This window comes from Amblyraja radiata, chromosome 32, assembly GCF_010909765.2.
Source record: "Amblyraja radiata isolate CabotCenter1 chromosome 32, sAmbRad1.1.pri, whole genome shotgun sequence".
Lineage (NCBI taxonomy): Eukaryota > Metazoa > Chordata > Chondrichthyes > Rajiformes > Rajidae > Amblyraja > Amblyraja radiata.
In genome coordinates this window covers 1148479-1167283 of record NC_045987.1, presented here as the reverse complement: position 1 = coordinate 1167283, position 18805 = coordinate 1148479, and the positions used below count along the sequence as shown (strand labels likewise).

Below are 18805 nucleotides of genomic sequence, written 5' to 3'. Positions count from 1 at the left end.
AGAATTTCTATCGGTCAAAGAGTGGAATCTTTGGGATTCTCTATCCTAATGGGCTGTGATTTCCTGTTTTTTAGAGGAATCAAGGACTAAGGGGATGGGGCAGGAACACGGTGCTAAGGTAGATGATCAAACATGGTCTCGCTTCAAGGCAGAGCAAGGTCAAATGGTCAAGTGGCATACTTCAATTTCTTATCGTTATGTATTTCAATCAGTAGCAAAGCAAAAGAGGGCGTGAAAGTGGACTGGGTTAATTTTAGGAGATGCAGTTCAGTAAGTAGAAGGCAGTGTGGGAAAAAAAACAAAGGTATGTGGGAATAACATGTACAGATTGGAGCTCGGCCAGTTGAACTGCTGATGTGTGGTTCGGGAATGGTGGACTGGACAGGACTGCTTGGAATCAGTGTCCGGAATGAGGAAATGAGGATTCAGAGCAAAGATTCTGATCGAACGTGTGAGCTGTGTGGCGCGGTGAGGCAGCAACTCTACCACTGCACCACTCATTTTCCTATTCTTTCACTTCCTTCCCTTTTGAGAACCCTTTTGAGAACCATGACTTGTTTGTTCTTGTTCCCCTTCCCACCCTACTGTCCATGCTTCCTCCTTTCTCCTTTTTACCACTCTTGTCCCACCCCACTGATCCATGCTCCAACTCCTTCTTCCTTCCTTCCAGCTGTGTTCCCGCTTTCTTGCCCCCCCCCCCCCCTCAAGGAGGGCAGACCAGAAGCTGCTTTTTAAACGCTCCACCCTGTCTTCACACGTTCTGTTCAACCCGTAGCATCTCTACTATCTTCACCCAGCTGACTCCTCCTCCCCCTCGTCTTCCAATCTCCACCTTAGTCTCTTTTCTTCTCTTCTATCTCTTTTGCTCACATCCTCTTTCTTTCTCTGTCCATGTTGCTGCAGTGTCTCCCGTTCTCTTTGTCAGCCTCTGTCTCCCTTATCCTGGGCCCTGGATATGTCTGCATTTGTTTTCCTCTGTCCACTACCTCTGCCTTGGTGTATCTCCGCTCTTTTTTCCCCTGACCCCTCAATTTCCCTTTGTATACTTGGTAACGGGAACAAAATTGGTCCCTCTGTCTCACTCTTCCACCCCTCCTTTTTAGCCCCCTCATCCCCTGTCTCCCCACCCCCCCCCCCATATCCATTCCTTCCTTCTCACAGTCCCCTCCCTCGCTGCTAAGTAACCAAAGTTTGAGGATCTATTTTTTTGCTGAGTGCTCTTGTGTTTGATAGTCAAATGTTGAACAGGCTCAACATGTGACCCTCTCCTCTCGTTTTGGACAGGCCCGTGAAGCTGGTGCAGATGACATCCTGGACATCTCAAAGTGTGAACTGCCTGAGGTAAGCTGTGATAATAGGCCCTTAGAACATCATAAGCAATAGAATTAGGCCATTCGGCCCATCAAGTCAACTCCACCATTCAACCATGGCTCTCCCTCCTAACCTAATTCTCCTGCCTTCTCCCCATAACCTCTGACACCCATACTAATCAAGAATCTATCTATTTATGCCTTAAAACTAGCTACTGACTTGGCCTCCACAGCCTTCTGTGGCAAATAATTCCACAGATTCACCACCCTCTGACTAAAGAAATTTCTCCTCATTTCCTACGTAAAAGAACGTCCATTCATTTTGAGGCTGTGACCTCTGGTCCTTGTCCTCTCCACATCCACTCTGTCCAAGCCTTTCACTATTCTATATGTTTCAATGAGATCCCCCCTCATTCTTCTAAACGCCAGCGAATACAGGCCTAGTGGATGGATGCAACTACTAGTTCTGTGACTTTCATTGGCACAACTTTGGTCCTCGTGTTGTTAAACAGCAATAAAAGTTTCCAAAGGTGATGGAAAGACTGGGTGCTGAGTTCCCTTATACCTGCATTAAGGAGGCAATTAAACACACCTGAGCAATTACAAACACCTGTGAAGCCATGTGTCCCAAACATTATGGTGCCCTGAAATGGGGGGGGGGTGGGGGGGGGCTGTGTATAAACACAGCTGTAATTTCCACATAATGAAACCAAAATGTATAAAAATGGCCTTTAATAAAATCTGACAATGTGCAGTTTAACCACATGTATTTTTTTCTATTACAAATCTCAAATTGTGGAGTACAGAGGCAAATAAATAAATGATGGGTCTTTGTCCCAAACATTATGGAGGGCACTGTAGGTGAATGTGAATGTGGTTTATCTACACTGTTGCTTGTGGAGCATCAGCTATATCTGATTCTACAGTCACAGGAGATCTCCAGCCTTGGTCCTGGCCTGGCCTGCCAGTAGGTTGTGACTGTGTACAAGTGGATGTGCCTGATCTACATCTGAATGAATGTTCTCAGTGGGATTCTGCAGTGATCCTCTTTATTTTTCAATCTTTCCCCAGATACCAGTCGGTGTATTTTCCATGTGCAGAGTCTTGCAGAAGAAGGTAAGAGTTTACTGTGGGGACTTGCTGTTCCCCACCCCCTGCCTCTGATGATGTTGCTCTGACCCTGCTCAGGTGGCCATGCTCTCCCACACTCTGCTCGGTAACAGTCTCTTTGGCCCACCGGGTCCACTCCGACCAGCAATCACCCCTTACGCTAGCACCATCCTACACAGCAGGGACAATTTACAATTTTACCCCAGCCAATTAACTGCAAACCTGTACATCTTTGGAGTGTGGGAGGAAACCCACACGGTCACAGGGAGAACGTACAAACTCCCTACATACAGCACCATAGACACACACGCACGCACACGCACTGTTGACTACTGGGCTAGAAGCTGTTGACCATAGATCAGCAGACCAGCCGTGATTGGCCACTGCTGTACCCGGCCTGCAACTATACATGCAGAATGAAGCCATGATGTACTTGAGCTTCCAGCGAGCAGTAGAAAAGTCTAGGACCAGAGGTCACAGCCTCAGAATTAAAGTACTTTCCATTAGGAAGGAGATGAGGAGGAATATCTTTAGTCAGAGGATGGTGAATCTGTAGAATTCATTGCCACAGAGGGCTGTGGAGTCCAAGTCAATGGATATTCTTAAGGCAGAGAGAGATAGATAGATAGATCCTTGATTAGTACGGGTGTCAGGGGTTATGGGGAGAAGGCAGGAGAATGGGGTTAGGGGGGAGAGATAGATCAGCCATGATTGAATGGCAGAATAGACTTGATGGGCTGAATGGCCTAATTTTGCTCCTATCACTTATGAACTTAAGTAGAGACTTCCAATTCTCCAACCAATAGCTGGATTTCTATTTTGTGAGAAACTGCGATTTGAATCATGGTCGTACTGTTTACAATCTTTCAGCAGCGATGGAAAACTGCATGAGCTGTTAATGTTTTAATTCCATTTCACCTCCTTGTTTGTCTCCTTCATGCATCATTTATAGAATAATTATCAAGCTTGTGTTGATATAAGTCCCCAGCTGTTATCAAGCAACTGAACCGTCCTCTCAACAGCTAGAAAGCGGTCCTGAGCTGCCACCCACCTCATTGGAGACCCTCGGACTATCTTTAATCAGACTTTACCTTGCACTAACAGTATTCCCTTTATCATGTATCTGTACACTGTGGACGGCTCAATTGTAATCATATATAGTTTTCCCACTGACTGGATAGCAGGCAACAAAAGAAGCTTTTCTCTGTACATACATACATAGATACATAGAAAATAGGTGCAGGAGTAGGCCATTCGGCCCTTCGAGCCTGCACCGCCATTCAATATGATCATGGCTGATCATCCAACTCAGTATCCCGTACCTGCCTTCTCTCCATACCCCTGATCCCTTTAGCCACAAGGGCCACATCTAACTCCCTCTTAAACATAGCCAATGAACTGGCCTCAACTACCCTCTGTGGCAGAGAGTTCCAGAGATTCACCACTCTCTGTGTGAAAAAGTTTCTTCTCATCTCGGTCCTAAAGGATTTCCCCCTTATCCTTAAGCTGTGACCCCTTGTCCTGGATTTCCCCAACATCGGGAACAATATTCCTGCATCTAGCCTGTCCAACCCCATAAGAATTTTGTACGTTTCTATAAGATCCCCTCTCAATCTCCTAAATTCTAGCGAGTATAAGCCAAGTCTATCCAGCCTCGGTACACGTGACAATAAACTAAACTAAAGCATGTCATATAGGAGCTCTGTTTGCTTTCCAGGTTTTAATCGTTCACTCCAATCACTTGACAACACTACAGCCCAGGTCGTGTAACATCCAGGACCTGTCGATGCTGAAGGTAAATTGCAAGGCCACAGTCTGGTATTAGGCTGCTCCTGGATTATGTTCATGCTAATAACTGGTGACCAGAAAACTGACTTCACATAACCCTGGCATCTCCTCTCTCCATCCCTCCCCCACCCGAGTCATCGTACTAGTTTCACAGTCGTCCTGCTTTGTTTCACTGTCCAGATAACTCGTTATCACCTCTCCCACAGCCAACACTGGACATTGTGGGCTCCACCTCGTTACTTGTTGCATATCTTTCATTCATTGATTGTATGTACCTTCTATATCTGTTGTTCCCCTTTTCATTCTCAGTCTGAAGAAGGGTCTTGACCAGAAACGTCACCCATTCCTTCCCTCCACAGATGCTGCATGTCCCGCTAAGTTACTCCAGCTTTTTATGTATGCACATAGTTCTGCTATATAAAGTCTCCCTGCCTTGAATGGATATAACATGATTGATGAATTAGAGAAGACTATTTATATTACGCTGGCCTAATTGTTTAGGATGATCAGGAGGGGAGAACTACTTCAAAGTTACTTTGAAAATTGAAAGAAAAAAAACTTTTACAAAAAAAAAGTCTAAAGAAAAAAAATGTTTCTACGAGAGGAGTAGGAGGGAGGGAATGGGGGCTGCCCAACCTCTCCCAGTCTGTAGAAGGGTCTCATAAGGTCATAAGTGATAGGAGCAGAAGTAGGCCATTTGGCCCATCATGATCTATTCCCTTTCTCCAGAGATGCTGCCTGACCCACTGAGTTACTCCATCTTTTGTCTCTATCTTTGGTTTACACCAGCATCTGCAGATCCTTCCTGCACAGAACTACTTGCATGTTTCTCTCTGACTCTGCACATACGGTGTGCGTTTAACTCCCTCTCCCTCCCGAAATGATAGGAACTGAAGAATGTAGGTGAACAGAGGGATCTGGGAATAACTGTGCACAGTTCCATGAAAGTGGAATCTCATGTAGATAGGGTGGTAAGGAAAGCTTTTGGTGTGCTGGCCTTTATAAATCAGAGCATTGAGTATAGAAGTTGGGATGTAATGTTAAAATTGTACAAGGCATTGGTGAGGCCAATTCTGGAGTATGGTGTACAATTTTGGTCGCCTAATTATAGGAAGGATGTCAACAAAATAGAGAGAGTACAGAGGAGATTTACTAGAATGTTGCCTGGGTTTCAGCAACTAAGTTACAGAGAAAGGTTGAACAAGTTAGGGCTTTATTCTTTGGAGCGCAGAAGGTTAAGGGGGGACTTGATAGAGGTTTTTAAAATGATGAGAGGGATAGACAGAGTTGACGTGGAAAAGCTTTTCCCACTGAGAGTAGGGAAGATTCAAACAAGGGGACATGACTTGAGAATTAAGGGACTGAAGTTTAGGGGTAACATGAGGGGGAACTTCTTTACTCAGAGAGTGGTAGCTGTGTGGAATGAGCTTCCAGTGAAGGTGGTGGAGGCAGGTTCGTTTTTATCATTTAAAAATAAATTGGATAGTTATATGGATGGGAAAGGAATGGAGGGTTATGGTCTGAGCGCAGGTATATGGGACTAGGGGAGATTATGTGTTCGGCACGGACTAGAGGGGTCGAGATGGCCTGTTTCCGTGCTGTAATTGTTATATGTTATATGTTATATGTTATATGATTAGGAAGGTCGTCAAAGGTTATGGGGAGAAAGCCAGGAGAATGGTGTTGAGAGGGAAAAATAGATCAGCTATGATTGAATGGCGGAGTAGACTGGATGGGCTGAATGGCCTAATTCTGCTCCTATGTCTTCTGGTCTTATGATATGTAAATATTGGAAATTCAGTGACTGTAATGGTATTATTTTATTAGAAGATGATTATTGTTCAGCGTAGGTGTGGTCCTAATTTTGTACTTCCCGTCTAATTCTGTTGTGCTGCTGCAAGTACGAATTTCATTGTTCTATCTGGGACATATGACAATAAAATGCTTTATTGACTCTTGATTCCCTCGACTGCATAAACAATAAGTGAGATTCACAGAGAGGGCCTTGTACGATTGGTCACTCTGTCTCTGATTTATATATTTTGATGAATTTTGCTCCTTGCTACACTGCAGCATTTCCCATCGAGAGTCACGGGAACAGCGGGACTTCTTCCTTCCATTCCCAAGATGCATGTACTTGTGACATTGGCACGTCAAGAGTCAAGGGCTTTATTGTCGACAGATAGAACAATCACATTCTTACTTGTAGCAGCACAACACAATATGTAAACACAGTGCTCTAAACAGTATAGCAGATGAGTGAAAAAGTTCAGTGTGTGTACGCACACATGCATACGTACGCACGCACACGCATACGCACGCACGCACATACACACACGCATACGTACGCACACACGCATACGTACGTACGCACGCACGCACACATACACACACACACGTACGCACACGCGCGCACGCACACACACGCATACGTACGCACACACGCATACGTACGCACGCGCTCGCACACACGCATACGTATAGACTCATACACACGCAAGCGCACATGCACACACACACACGCATGCACACACACACACGCATGCACACACACGCACACACACACACACGCATAAGTACACATAAAAAACAAGCAAATAATAATAGTGCAATAACATTAATAGTCTATGTAGATCAGGTTTGTTATTTGAGTTTGTGGTTATTAGCCTAATGGCTGTCGGCTGTAGGGAATGGCATGTATCACCATTCCTTCTTTATCATTAGATTACATCCCTGGAACAACATTGTGTTGACTTGCTGACACCGTACGGAGTTTAACCTGTTCAATGTCACCCCTGAGTATACTCTGGTCATGGCCAATAGTGAAAATAAATTTGGCAGTGAACAGATTAAAGAAGCCATCCATCTCAGGAGCTCGGTCTGGGCAGTATACTCCTTGCTAGAGAGTCCTAAACCTCCAAGGAACCAAACATTGGTTAAGTTATTTTCAGTTCAGAAATTCTGCGTGCTTTTGTTTTGGAGCCCATCAAAGATTGTTGTTTTTGTTGGTGTGAGTGGGGTTGCCTGAGGTGGGGAGCAAGAGGTCGCTGTTGATGTGACCGCAGGGCTCTGTGCTGTACATGGCTCTTGTGTTGGGGGTCAACCGTGAAGAACAATGGCGGGCCCGGCATGGGGGGGCCCAGTGTGGGGGACACACTCTGTCCAAAAGATAAGTCTGCGTTCGTTTGTTCATTTGTTCGTTCCGGTGAAGGCGCTGTGCACACGACAGCCAGACAACAGTCGCTTGCCTTTTTCTTTTTGTTTTCACTTTTAACTGTAAGTTTTCGTGGACCTTGTGTCTTGTGACTGCCGGCAGAACAATTTCCCTCCGGGGATGACTACAGTTTTATCGTTTAAGAAGGAACTGCAGATGCTGGAAAATCGAAGGTACACCAAAGTGCTGGAGAAACTCAGCGGGTGCAGCAGCATCTATGGAGCGAAGGAAATAGGCAACGTTTCGGGACGAAACCCGAAAGGGTTTCGGCCCGAAACGTTGCCTATTTCCTTCAGGGTTTCGGCCCAAAACGTTGCCTATTTCCTTCGCTCCATAGATGCTGCTGCACCCGCCGAGTTTCTCCGGCACTTTTGTCTAATGCGGTTTTATCGTATCGATTGTGTTTGGTATGGCGGGGCTTGGTGGCATCTTCTACGCTCTGTTCTTCTTGCTCTCAGATTCTGGATCTCCATGACAACCAGCTCTCCTCACTGCCTGAGGACATGGGGCAGCTCTCAGCCCTTCAGGTAACAATCAATTTCTTCAAACTTCTTGAAGGTTTAAGACCCAACAGCACACAACACTGAGACATTAGAGTCATAGAATGTGGAAGCGGGTCTTTCGGCCCAACCTGCCCACACTGGCCAACATGCCCCATCTACACTAGTCCCACCTGCCTGCGTTTGGCCCATATATATCCCTCTAAACCTGTCCTATCCATGTACCTGTCCTAATTCCTTCTTAAATGTTGGGATAGTCCCTGCCTCAACTACCTCCTCTGGCAGCTCATTCCATACACCCACCACTTATTAAAACTTTCCCCCTTAACCTTAAACCTACGTATCCTGGTCCTTGATTCCCCTACTCAGGACAAGAGACTCATTGCATTGTGCATCTACCCAATCTATTCCTCTCGTGATCTTAGACTCGTTTCTTGAGCTCCATGGAGTAGAGTCTCAGCCTGCTCAACCTCTCCCTATAGCTCAGACCCCCTCTAGTCCTGGCAACATGGTTGTAAATCTTCTCTGTACCCTTTCAAGCTTGACGACATTTTCTCATAACTCCATGCAAACCTCCCCAGGTTTTGTTTCCCCTGCCTAGAGTTGTTGATTGTTTGCTGGGCCCGCCTGCCTTGTTCTTTATCCACTAACTTTTATAATATTCCAGGTGCTCAACGTGGAGCAGAATGACTTGAAATCTGTCCCTAGCTCGCTAACGACCTTGGCTCAGCTCCAGACGTTAAATCTAAAAGGTAACAGAGCCTGACTTTACAGTCTGAAGAAGGGTTTCGGCCCGAAACGTCGCCTATTTCCTTCGCTCCATAGATGCTGCTGCACCCGCTGAGTTTCCCCAGCAATTTTGTGTACCAGCCTGACTTTACATTGTGTGTTCTGTGGAGACGGCTCAGTTCAAAGCTCTCATCTAGCCACACTCCTGAGTGGGTGAACTGGAAGCCCACTCACTGTACAGCATTGTTCTTCAATATTGCAAGCCTTTTGGTAATTCTATTGGGAATGGGAGTAAAGCAGTGGGAAGGAACTACAGATGTTGGTTTATACCGACATGCTGGAGTAACTCAGTGCATCAGGCAGCAACTCTGGAGACAATCGATGGCCTGCCCTGCTGAGTCACTCCAGCACTTTGTGTCTATCTTTTGGAGTAAAGTGTATTCAGGATTTGGGTTGGGATAGCAAGATCGAGTCAGTGAATGGAGTTCCCTGCAGTGGGAAAGCCCAGGGTCCAGCCATCCATATTACAGCAGTGTATGTGACCCTGTGATAGTGGAGGCAAACAGCGCACACACGCACGCGCAGACAGAGACACACACACGCACACACCCACACACACACACACACACACACACACACACACACACACACACACACTCACACTCACACTCACACTCACACACACACACACACACACACAGACACTGCAACAGGAAACAATTCTGTGTTGAGTAAAGATTTTATAGAACAGGCAGCCGAGGCCCTTGGGAATAGTCGTGTGGTTTCAGAGTCAGACTGGATTGGACTTTGATCGGACTTTGCTGGCTTTACCTTGCACTAAGTGTTATTCCCTTATCATGCATGTGTACACTATAAATGCCTCGATTGTAATCATGTATAGTCTTTCAGCCGACTGGTTAGCACGCAACAAAAGCTTTCCACTGTACCTCAGTACACGTGACAATAAACTAGACTTTAGAAGGGTCTCTACAGCAGAGATACAATTGGCGGAAGCTGATCAGTGATAGCCTTCAGCAGGGCCTCCAAACCTTGGGGAAGTGCTGTAAACACATCCAGAACCTAACAGGATTTGCCAGGTTAGTGCTTTGACACCTTGAGCTCTCTTTAATTAATGGCAACTTTAAACGCAACTACAGATACCCACTGCAGGTATTTCTACAGCTGCCCTCCAATAATCTCCAATATCCTACGCCATCTCAGTAACACATACAATTCAACTATACTGAGGAGGTATGAGGAAGTTCCCTTAAGATGTTATGTCTGGGTGCGTGGGAAGCTGGGGTTAGGGTGGGTGGGGGGGGGGGGACATTGCCCCAATCTCTGGGTGGAGTCCCCGCATCTCGGGTTGAGGTGTATTGATCGGTAGAATCCCAGACGTGGTGTCAGAGAGGGTTGGCATTTCAGCATGTGGGTGATTTGTGGCTGCCCTCGGTTTGGGTGGGATGTTGTGATTCACTGCAGCGTCGTCCCATTCACCTTCCCCCCTCCCGTTTGCTCCAGGGAACCGGATTCGGAAGCTGCCCGAGTCTCTGAGCGGATTGAAGAGCCTGCGCACACTCGACATTAGTCGGAATCAAATCCGACATCTGCCTCAAGACCTGGCCAACATCAGGACACTGGAGGTAAAATAGTGGCCTGTCCTTGATCTAGGCATCTGTCTGGGGCAGTGCTGGAGACAGGTATCAATAGTGGCGTCTACGAGGCTTCTAGATGGGCACGTGGATGTACAGGTACTGGAGGGGTATAGATTGCTTGCAGGTAGAGGAGATTAGTTTAACTTGGCATCATGTTCAGCAGGGACATTATGGATCAAAGGGCATGTTCCTGTGCCTGACATCCATCTGCAGCATCTTCCTTATTTGACACATTTGGTGTAGATAAGGCAACCACAGTGGCGCAGTGGTAGAGTTGCTGCCTCACAGCGCTTGCAGCGCCAGAGACCCGGGTTCCGTCCCGACTACAGGTGCTGTCTGTACGGAGTTTGTACGTTCTCCCTGTGACCACGTGGGTTTTCTCCAGGTGCCCCGGTTTCCTCTCACATTCCAAATATGTGCAGGTTTGTAGGCCAATTTCCTTCTATAAATCGTCCGTAGTGTGTAGGTACGGGGAATCGTGGGTCAGCACCGACTCGCTGGGCCGAAGAGCCTGTTTCCATGCTGTATCTCTAAACTAAACTAAACTAAATGATCACCTCGGTGCTAAGTGTTATCTTTAAGCTGTCTCCATTTATTGAGTTGTTTCCTATAACAAGCTGAATCTCATTCGGTCACTTAGCAGTTTAAAATGCTGGTTTATTCTGCCAGGATTCACTGTGACAGAAGATTACTGTGTGTATAACGACTGATGTGCCATCATTTAATCATAATAGCTCGGCTGTAAGAAAACTTTAGTGCAGGGATGTGGATAGTCTAATGTAACAGGCTTGCTGTAGCAAGACACAAAATGCTGGAGCATCTCTGGAGCGAAGGAATGGGTGACATTTCGGGTCAAGACCATTCTTCACACTGATGTCAGAGGAGGAGGTGGGACAGAGATAGAATGTAGTCGGAGACAGTAAGACTGGTAGGAGAACTGGGAAGGGAAGGGGATGGAGAGAGAGGGAAAGCAAGGGTTACTTGAAGCTAGAGAAGTCTATGTTCAGACCGATGGGGTGTAAGCTGCCCAAGTGAAATATGAGGTGCTGTGACTATAGTTAGAGTCATCGTGTGTTCCTGGACTAGCATGGCTAGATGGTAACAGTTGCTAAGTAATTGTTCTGTATTTTCGAAGGGAATAAGGTGGGGCACTGGAGGTTCAATGATCCAAGGGCAGGGTTTGATAAGCAATCTATTACCTCTTTTTAAAATAAACAATTATATACCCACTTATATTATAATAAAACCCATTTAGTCAATGTCATTTAGGTGCCAATGTTTAGTTTATAGATACAGTGTGGAAACTGTCCACAGCCTTGGTTGCTCTTGGCACTTTGAGCTGTGTTTTTGTTTTTACAATAGATTTAGTTTTTTGGATATACAGCGTGGAAGCAGGCTCTTCGGCCCATACAGTTCGTGCCGACCAGCGATCACCCATACACTAGTTCTGTCCTACACACACTAGGGACAATTTGCAGAAACTAATTAGCCTACAAACCTGTATGTCTTTGGAGTGTGGGAGAAAAACCAGAGCCCCTTGGAGAAAACCCACCCAGGTCACGGGGAGAACGTGCAAACTCCGTACAAACAGCACCTGTAGTCAGGATCCAGGCTGGGTCTCTGGCGCAGTGCGGCAGCAACTCTACCGCTGCGCCACTGTTTTGGCTGCTGAGGCTGTGGAAATTCCCCCCCCTGATTGTCCACATGTAATCAGCACTCGCCAACCCGACATTGTCAGCAGTTTATAGATATAGGATTGCAGCTGAGAAATATCAGAGTGGGAGTAAGCCAATCTCTGCCAGACCAGCTGGCTTCAGGGTTGATACTAATGAACATGTTGCAGCTGCACCAGCATAAGCTTTCAATCTAATCTGTAACTGACTCCCTGCTCCTTTGTACTTTTACACACCACCCATTCCTCCTCGATTAGATTTCAGTTTCTAATTAATTCCTGCTTATTCATTGTTCTGTATAGAAATGATCTGAGCTCTTGTATTAGATCTCAGTCTGTAAACCGTGCCGGATATCATTAGTTATGGGTTGAACTATCTGAGCCCTTGGTTTGAGTTTCTGCGGAAATATGCTGTGCTATGGCACAATCTAGTTCCTGTCACGTTTAGTTTAGTTGAGAGGTACAGCGCGGAAACAGGCCCTTCAGCCCACCGAGTCCGCACTGACCAGCGATCCCCACACACTAACACTACCCTACACACACAAGGTTCAATTTACACTTATACCAAGCCAATTAACCGACAAACTTGCACGTCTTTGGAATGTGGGTGGAACCCGGAGATCTCGGAGAAAACCCACGCGGTCACGGGGAGAACGTACAGACAGCACACGTAGTCAGGATCAAACCCGGGTCTCTGGCACTGTACGGCAGCAACTCTACCCACTGCACAACCATGCTGCCTTTATGCTGTACATATTCTGAGAATTCTGCTTTGCTGTTTCTCCACCCCATGTTAACTGGTCTTCCCTGCTCTCCTTCCCCTTCACCATTTACTTTCTGGGACCTCTGATAGTCCCTCAGTCTAGATGCAGAGGACATGACCTACCCTCCGCCCAATGTGTGCAGTAATGGAACAGAAGCCATCAAACAGTTCCTGTGCAAAGGTAAGGCTGGCAGGCATGACTTAACTTCATTGGCATAGTTGGCTGAAAGCTGCCTGGCTCACTGAAGGCATCGCATATTGCAAGGAACTAATGCAAGGAGACAAGGAGGAATTTATTTAGTCAGAGGGTGGTGAATCTTTGGAATTCATTGCCACAGAGGCTGTGGAGGCCAAGTCAATGACTGATCTATCTTTCCCCATTCTCGTGCCTTCTCCCCATAACTCCTGACATCCTTACTAATCAAGAACCTGTCAATCTCCGCCTTAAAAATTCTTGATTAGAACGGATGCCAGGGGTTGTGGGGAGAAGGCAGGAGATTGGGGTTAGGACAGAGACATGGTTGAATAGCGGAGTAGATATGATGGGCCGAATGGCCTAATTCTGTTTCTATAACATGTACTTATTAACAAATATCGATTGACTTGGCCTCCGCAGTCTTCTGTGGCAATGAATTCCACCGATTTACCATCCTCTGACTAAAGAAATTCCTCCTCATCTCCTTTCTAAAACAACCCAAAAATAATGGTGACTCTAATGAGAATAAGCAATTGTTTTAAACTCACTAAGGAAATGAATGAGTCTAAACTTTGACTGTTTGACTAACCGAGAAAGCATTGGTCATACTGTTTTGATTATTTCATAAGCGGAAGCAGGCAGTGAAGAATAATATTTGGTTGGTCAGTAGCATCATGTTGAACAGTGTTTTGATTTTTATCGCAGTTTCTCTGCTTTTTATCCTGAGCCTTTGTTACAAGTCTTACTTCCAAGGTGTCATTTGCATTGATAACATTATATACAGACAGATCAGAATAGGAAGAGGCGTTAAAAATGATTGAGTTGATTTGAATACTATATTGTCACATGTGACAAGTTACATTTGCTTACATACCATGCCACGGAATGCAAACAGTTGCCACATAAAGGGCGCTTCCAAGTTACAAATCCCCCCCCCCCCCCCCCGCCAGTTCTCCCCTCCCCTCACGGAAGTCCCCCCACGCCAGGTCCTCCTTTGTTTCTTCCCACAGCAGCGGCGTCCTCACTTCCACGTGGTCCGCCCCTCGTCCGTCTGTCGGGCTATGATTAAGGGTCTCTACCCGAAACGTCACCTATTCCTTGTGCCTGGCCCACTTAGTTACTCCAGCACTTTGTGTGTATCATGGGTGTGAAGTAGCCTGGCTGGGTGCCTGGCAGTGGGTGGTACGTGGATGTAAGCCTCTTGATTGTGCTTGTGCCCTAGAGCTGGGGGTGGAGTACATGCCTCCGTCGCAGTGCCTGCTCCCTGTGCTGGAGAGTGACGGGAAGGTGGCGAGCAGCGACGACATCGAGGGCAACTTCCAACAACGGGTGCTGGAGGCAGAGAAGTGGCAGGTATGGGGCGCATCGTGTGTGGGAAGGAACTGCAGGTGCTGGTTTACACTGACGATAGACACAAAGTGCTGGAGTAACGCAACGGGACAGGCAGCATTTCTGGAGAGAAGCAATGGGTGATGTTTCGGGTTGAGGCCCTTCAGTCTCGACGCAAAACGTCACCCATTCCTCTCTCCAGCTTTTTGTGTCTATCTTGCATGCGAGATGTGTGGTCTCGACCCACAATCTAAGCTCAGCGATGAATGAAGACAACTCTACACTGCAACAGAGTGGTGTACAACCTCATATCCTCCATCAGCTGATTGGGTTAGTCCAGTGTATGTGGCATAGTGGTAGAATTGCTGCCTCTGGTCTGATAAACCAAACACCCGGGTTCCATCCTGACTACAGGTGCTGTATGTACGGAGTTTGTACATCCTCGCTTTGACCGGGTGTGTAGATCAATCAAGCGCCTTGAGTATTAGAAAGGCGCTATATAAATCCCATCCATTATTATTATTATTGCTGATTGTGATCCATGTCTGGTCTTGTTGTTACTGACCCGATCTATGATCCATGATCCATACCGGGTCTTCACCATGTCATCTGGTGGTACGCAGTATCTAAGACTCAGTTTAATCTACGATGCTGAGCCTTACAGAAGCCAATGTTATGGTCTCTGTATTCTTAATAAAGTACTTTTAATGAAGTCTAATTACATAGTGTTACTCATACTTCATCCAGTGTGGGTTTTCTCCGGGTGCTCCGGTTTCCTCCCACATTGGCTTCTGTAAATTGTCCCTCGTGCGAAGGATGGAACTGGTGTACGGGTGATCGTTAGTCGGCGAGGACTCGGTGTTTCCACTCAGTACCTCTAAGACTAAATGTGTTCAGATTTAAAATCAAGCAATCAGTGGACCCTGAATATGCAGTTACAACACATTGTGAAATTCACCACAGTCCACTTGTGATATCACTTCCTCAACAAAGTGTGGCTGGTTTTGGAAGGATTTCCTGGAGAATGCATATTAACTGTTCGATATCCCTTTCTTCATTCAGAGGGTGGTGAATCTGTGGAAATATTTGCCACACAAGGCTGCAGAGGCCAAGTCAGTGGATATTTTTAAGGCAGAGATAGATAGATTTATGATTAGAAAGTAGGTGCAGGAGTAGGCAATTCGGCCCTTTGAGCCAGCACCGCCATTCAATATGATCATGACCGATCATCCAGAATCAGTACCCTACTTTTTCAGCCATGATCGCAATGATCGCGGTGCTGGCTCGAAGAACCCAATGGCCTCCTGCACCTATTTTCTATGTTTTTCCCATATCCCTTGATTCCATTAGCCCTAAGAGCTATTTCTAACTCGCTTGAATACTTGATTAGTTTGGATGTCAGATGTTATGGGGGAAAAGGCAGTAGAATGAGGTTAAGAGGGAGAGATAGATCAGCCATGATTGAATGGAGGAGTAGACTTGATGGGCCGAATGGCCTAATTCTACTCCTTTTCCATATGACTATCTAAAAAATCATCCAATTCCTTCTTGAATGTACTCAGTGACTGATGTCATCAATGCAAACTGATATGTTATTGTGGCCTGAATTATGAAAAGCTTTGTTTCATTGCAGAACAAGTTCATGGACTATGAAAAGAGGAAGGTAAGAAAACATGTTTGACAATTATTTAACGATAAATAAATTGGATTATATTTAATAATTGATTTGTGTATAGGGCCCCGTTTTGTAGACACACACACTTGCCCTCACTGCACAGAACATCGACTATCCAATCCCGTGTCTAATACTGTTGGATAGAGTTCCCACAGACTACACGCTAATCCATTATTACCATTTGTACAGCATCCTCACGGTCAAAATCCATTCTCACTCTCAGCATGTACTGAAATCTTCAATGGATTCAGCAAGATATAGATGAGTTGAAATATGGCAGAGAAATGGCAGGTGAAGTTTAATCTGGGCAATGTTGTAGTATGAGGGGAAAGTGTAGGGAGGAGGGAGCTCCCGGTGAGTGCCACACGGCAGTGGTGCTGGACGGTGCCAGGCCGCAGGCAGAGCAAGGAGAGATGTCGGGGAGAGGGGACGGCACCTGAGTCTATCTTGCCTCTCGTCCACAGGAACAGAAGCAGCAGGAGAAGCTGGACTTTGAGAGGAGGCTTGACGAGGACCAGCGGGAAAGGACGCAGCTAATGTTGCAGGACAGCAGCCACAAGGAGCAGGTCCTGCAGGCTGTCAAAAAGGTAAGCAAGACAAGAAGCAGGGTCACCATGGTGCTTCAGTTTCAATTTAGTTTATTGTCACGAGGTACAGTGTAAAGCCTTTTGTTGCGTGCTAACCAGTCCGAGGGTCATGGGAGAGATAGATAGTAGTTCTGGTTGTGGTAGGATGGTTCAGTTGCCTGATAACAGCTGGGAAGAAACTGTTCCTGAATCTGGAGGTGTGTGTTTTCACACTTCTATACATTTTGCCTGATGGGAGAGGGGAGAAGAGGGAGTGGTCTGGTGCAACCTGCCTCTGGATGAATGTTGGTGGATCAAGTTGTGGAAAGACAGGAATAAATAAATGAAGGTAGACACAAAGTGCTGGAGTAACTCAGCGGGACAGGCAGCATCTCTGGAGGGAACCCATTCCTTCTCTCCAGAGATGCTACCTGTCCCACTGAGTTACTCCAGCATTTTGTGTCTCCCTTCTATTTAAACCAGCAACTGCTGTTCTTTCCTATCCAATAAATAAATGAAGCTGTTCTTTGCTGGCATTCCTGGCCAGAGTTTACTGCCTGCTTGCTGGATCTTGTTGCCCTGCCGTCCTGTGCTCCATATCCACCCACGTCTGCACTCTCTCTTCCACAGGAACAAGGGAAACTGGACCAGGGTCTTCGAGACCAACAGCGCTACATGGATGACGAGCATCAGAGACTGCTGGAGGAGCTGAAACAAGGAGAGGATGGAGCCATGAGCCTTATCCATAACCTGCTGGTGGACAGTGAGAGGTGAGGTGGTCGGGGCAGCGACGGTGACTAATGTGTTTCTGGTACGATGCCGACTCTCTCACTTCCAATACTGTAGAGTGGTAGAATCACACAGTGTGGAACAGGCTCTCTGTCCCGACTCGTCCATGCGGTCGCAGATGCCCCATCTAAGCTGGTCCTATTTGTTGCCATTTGGTCCATATCCATCTGAACCCTTCCCATCCATGTACCTGTCCAAGTGTACTCTCTGACCAGTGCTTGCTGCCAGGACTGTGATGGGTAATTGGATTGGTGACTGTCGACAGAAACATTGTGTTATACCTGTACCCTGAATCTGGCTTTACTTGGGATAGGAACAGACACAACATAATACGTCTTGTAGAACAGTGGAGAGTATCTGGAACAAGATGGTTTATTGTAGGCCTGAGCAGTGTGCACTGACAAACACTCTGAGAAAACCCAAAGTGTTTCAAAGATTCACAGTACCTACAGCATTTTATATTCTCACATCACAATGGTTACTTGTAAATTCTACATTTGTAAAATAAGTTATCATTGATCAATGTCTCTGTAATCTTTCATCTTTGTCTTTCTCCAGAGTTGTTCCTGGAGACGGATTTGAACTAGTTAAGCACAGGTGGGGATACTACCAGTGAACCACGCTGACATGGTCAAGGGTTGGTTTCACGTTGAGCTTCTTCTCCAAGTGTTTGGATCGTCACTTGCTGGACTGATGGCTCAAAATAGCTGTGTTGTGTCACATGTTCTAGGAGCAGAATTAGACCATTCGGCCCATCAAGTCTAATCCGCCATTCAATCATAGCTGATCTATCTTTCCCTCTCAACCCCATTCTCCTGCCTTCACCCCATACTAATCAAAATTGGACAGTAGTCTTGGATAGTGGTGCTTGGGTAGTAGTCGGGCCTCGATGTTGTTGAGTGACCTGAACCAGACCTTTGAACAGAGACCCAGCCTAAATTTATCACAACTGTTGAGTCTATTGGAAGTACTAACATTCTCATTTGTATTCTTGATTAAAAAAAGTTTGATAGGCAATGAAGGAGAGAGAGGAAAGAGGTTGTTCCTTTTACGTAATTCCCTTCATCGTGTATCTGTACTGTGGACGGCTGGGTTTATAATCATGTATTGTACTTCTGCTGAGTATTTAGCACGCAGCAAAAGCTTTTCACTGTACTTGGGCAACTCAAATGTGTGGACGTACCTGGACTTCTGCTCTCTACGCTGCTTACTAACAAAATGAGATTAAATATTAAGCTAAAGTTTATCATTAAGATTTTTAAAATCTTAACTGTTTCCCTTTCAGAAGAAAGCAGAACTCAATGCTGATAGAATCACTGGAAAAGGAGAGGTGAGAATTTAGTCAAGAGGATTTAATTGTCATTTGAACTGAAACAGAACAATGACATTTGCACTTGCAGCAACATGACCAGGTCTGCAGCAACATGACCAGGTCTGCAACACACTGTAAAACAAACAAAAAGAGAAGTTTATTTTAAACCCTATATTAGTGCAAAATATAATAAAATC

The 18805-nt window shown here is 46.0% G+C and overlaps 1 protein-coding gene across 3 annotated transcripts in view; it reads left to right on the top strand.

Moving 5' to 3' along the window:
- Positions 1-18805, top strand: part of lrsam1 (leucine rich repeat and sterile alpha motif containing 1) — a 38161-nt gene that overhangs the window by 3525 nt on the left and 15831 nt on the right. Inside the window, exons 2-14 of one of the 3 annotated variants that reach the window (XM_033049174.1) lie at positions 1285-1341; positions 2382-2426; positions 4138-4215; positions 7881-7949; positions 8590-8674; positions 10173-10294; positions 12832-12922; positions 14160-14290; positions 15900-15929; positions 16406-16528; positions 17138-17277; positions 17855-17893; positions 18582-18626. In XM_033049174.1, coding sequence (XP_032905065.1) covers positions 1285-1341; positions 2382-2426; positions 4138-4215; positions 7881-7949; positions 8590-8674; positions 10173-10294; positions 12832-12922; positions 14160-14290; positions 15900-15929; positions 16406-16528; positions 17138-17277; positions 17855-17893; positions 18582-18626 — 1055 coding nt within the window. The remainder of the gene's footprint in view (positions 1-1284; positions 1342-2381; positions 2427-4137; positions 4216-7880; positions 7950-8589; positions 8675-10172; positions 10295-12831; positions 12923-14159; positions 14291-15899; positions 15930-16405; positions 16529-17137; positions 17278-17854; positions 17894-18581; positions 18627-18805) is intronic. The other 2 variants (XM_033049176.1, XM_033049175.1) reach the window with 2 other exon arrangements.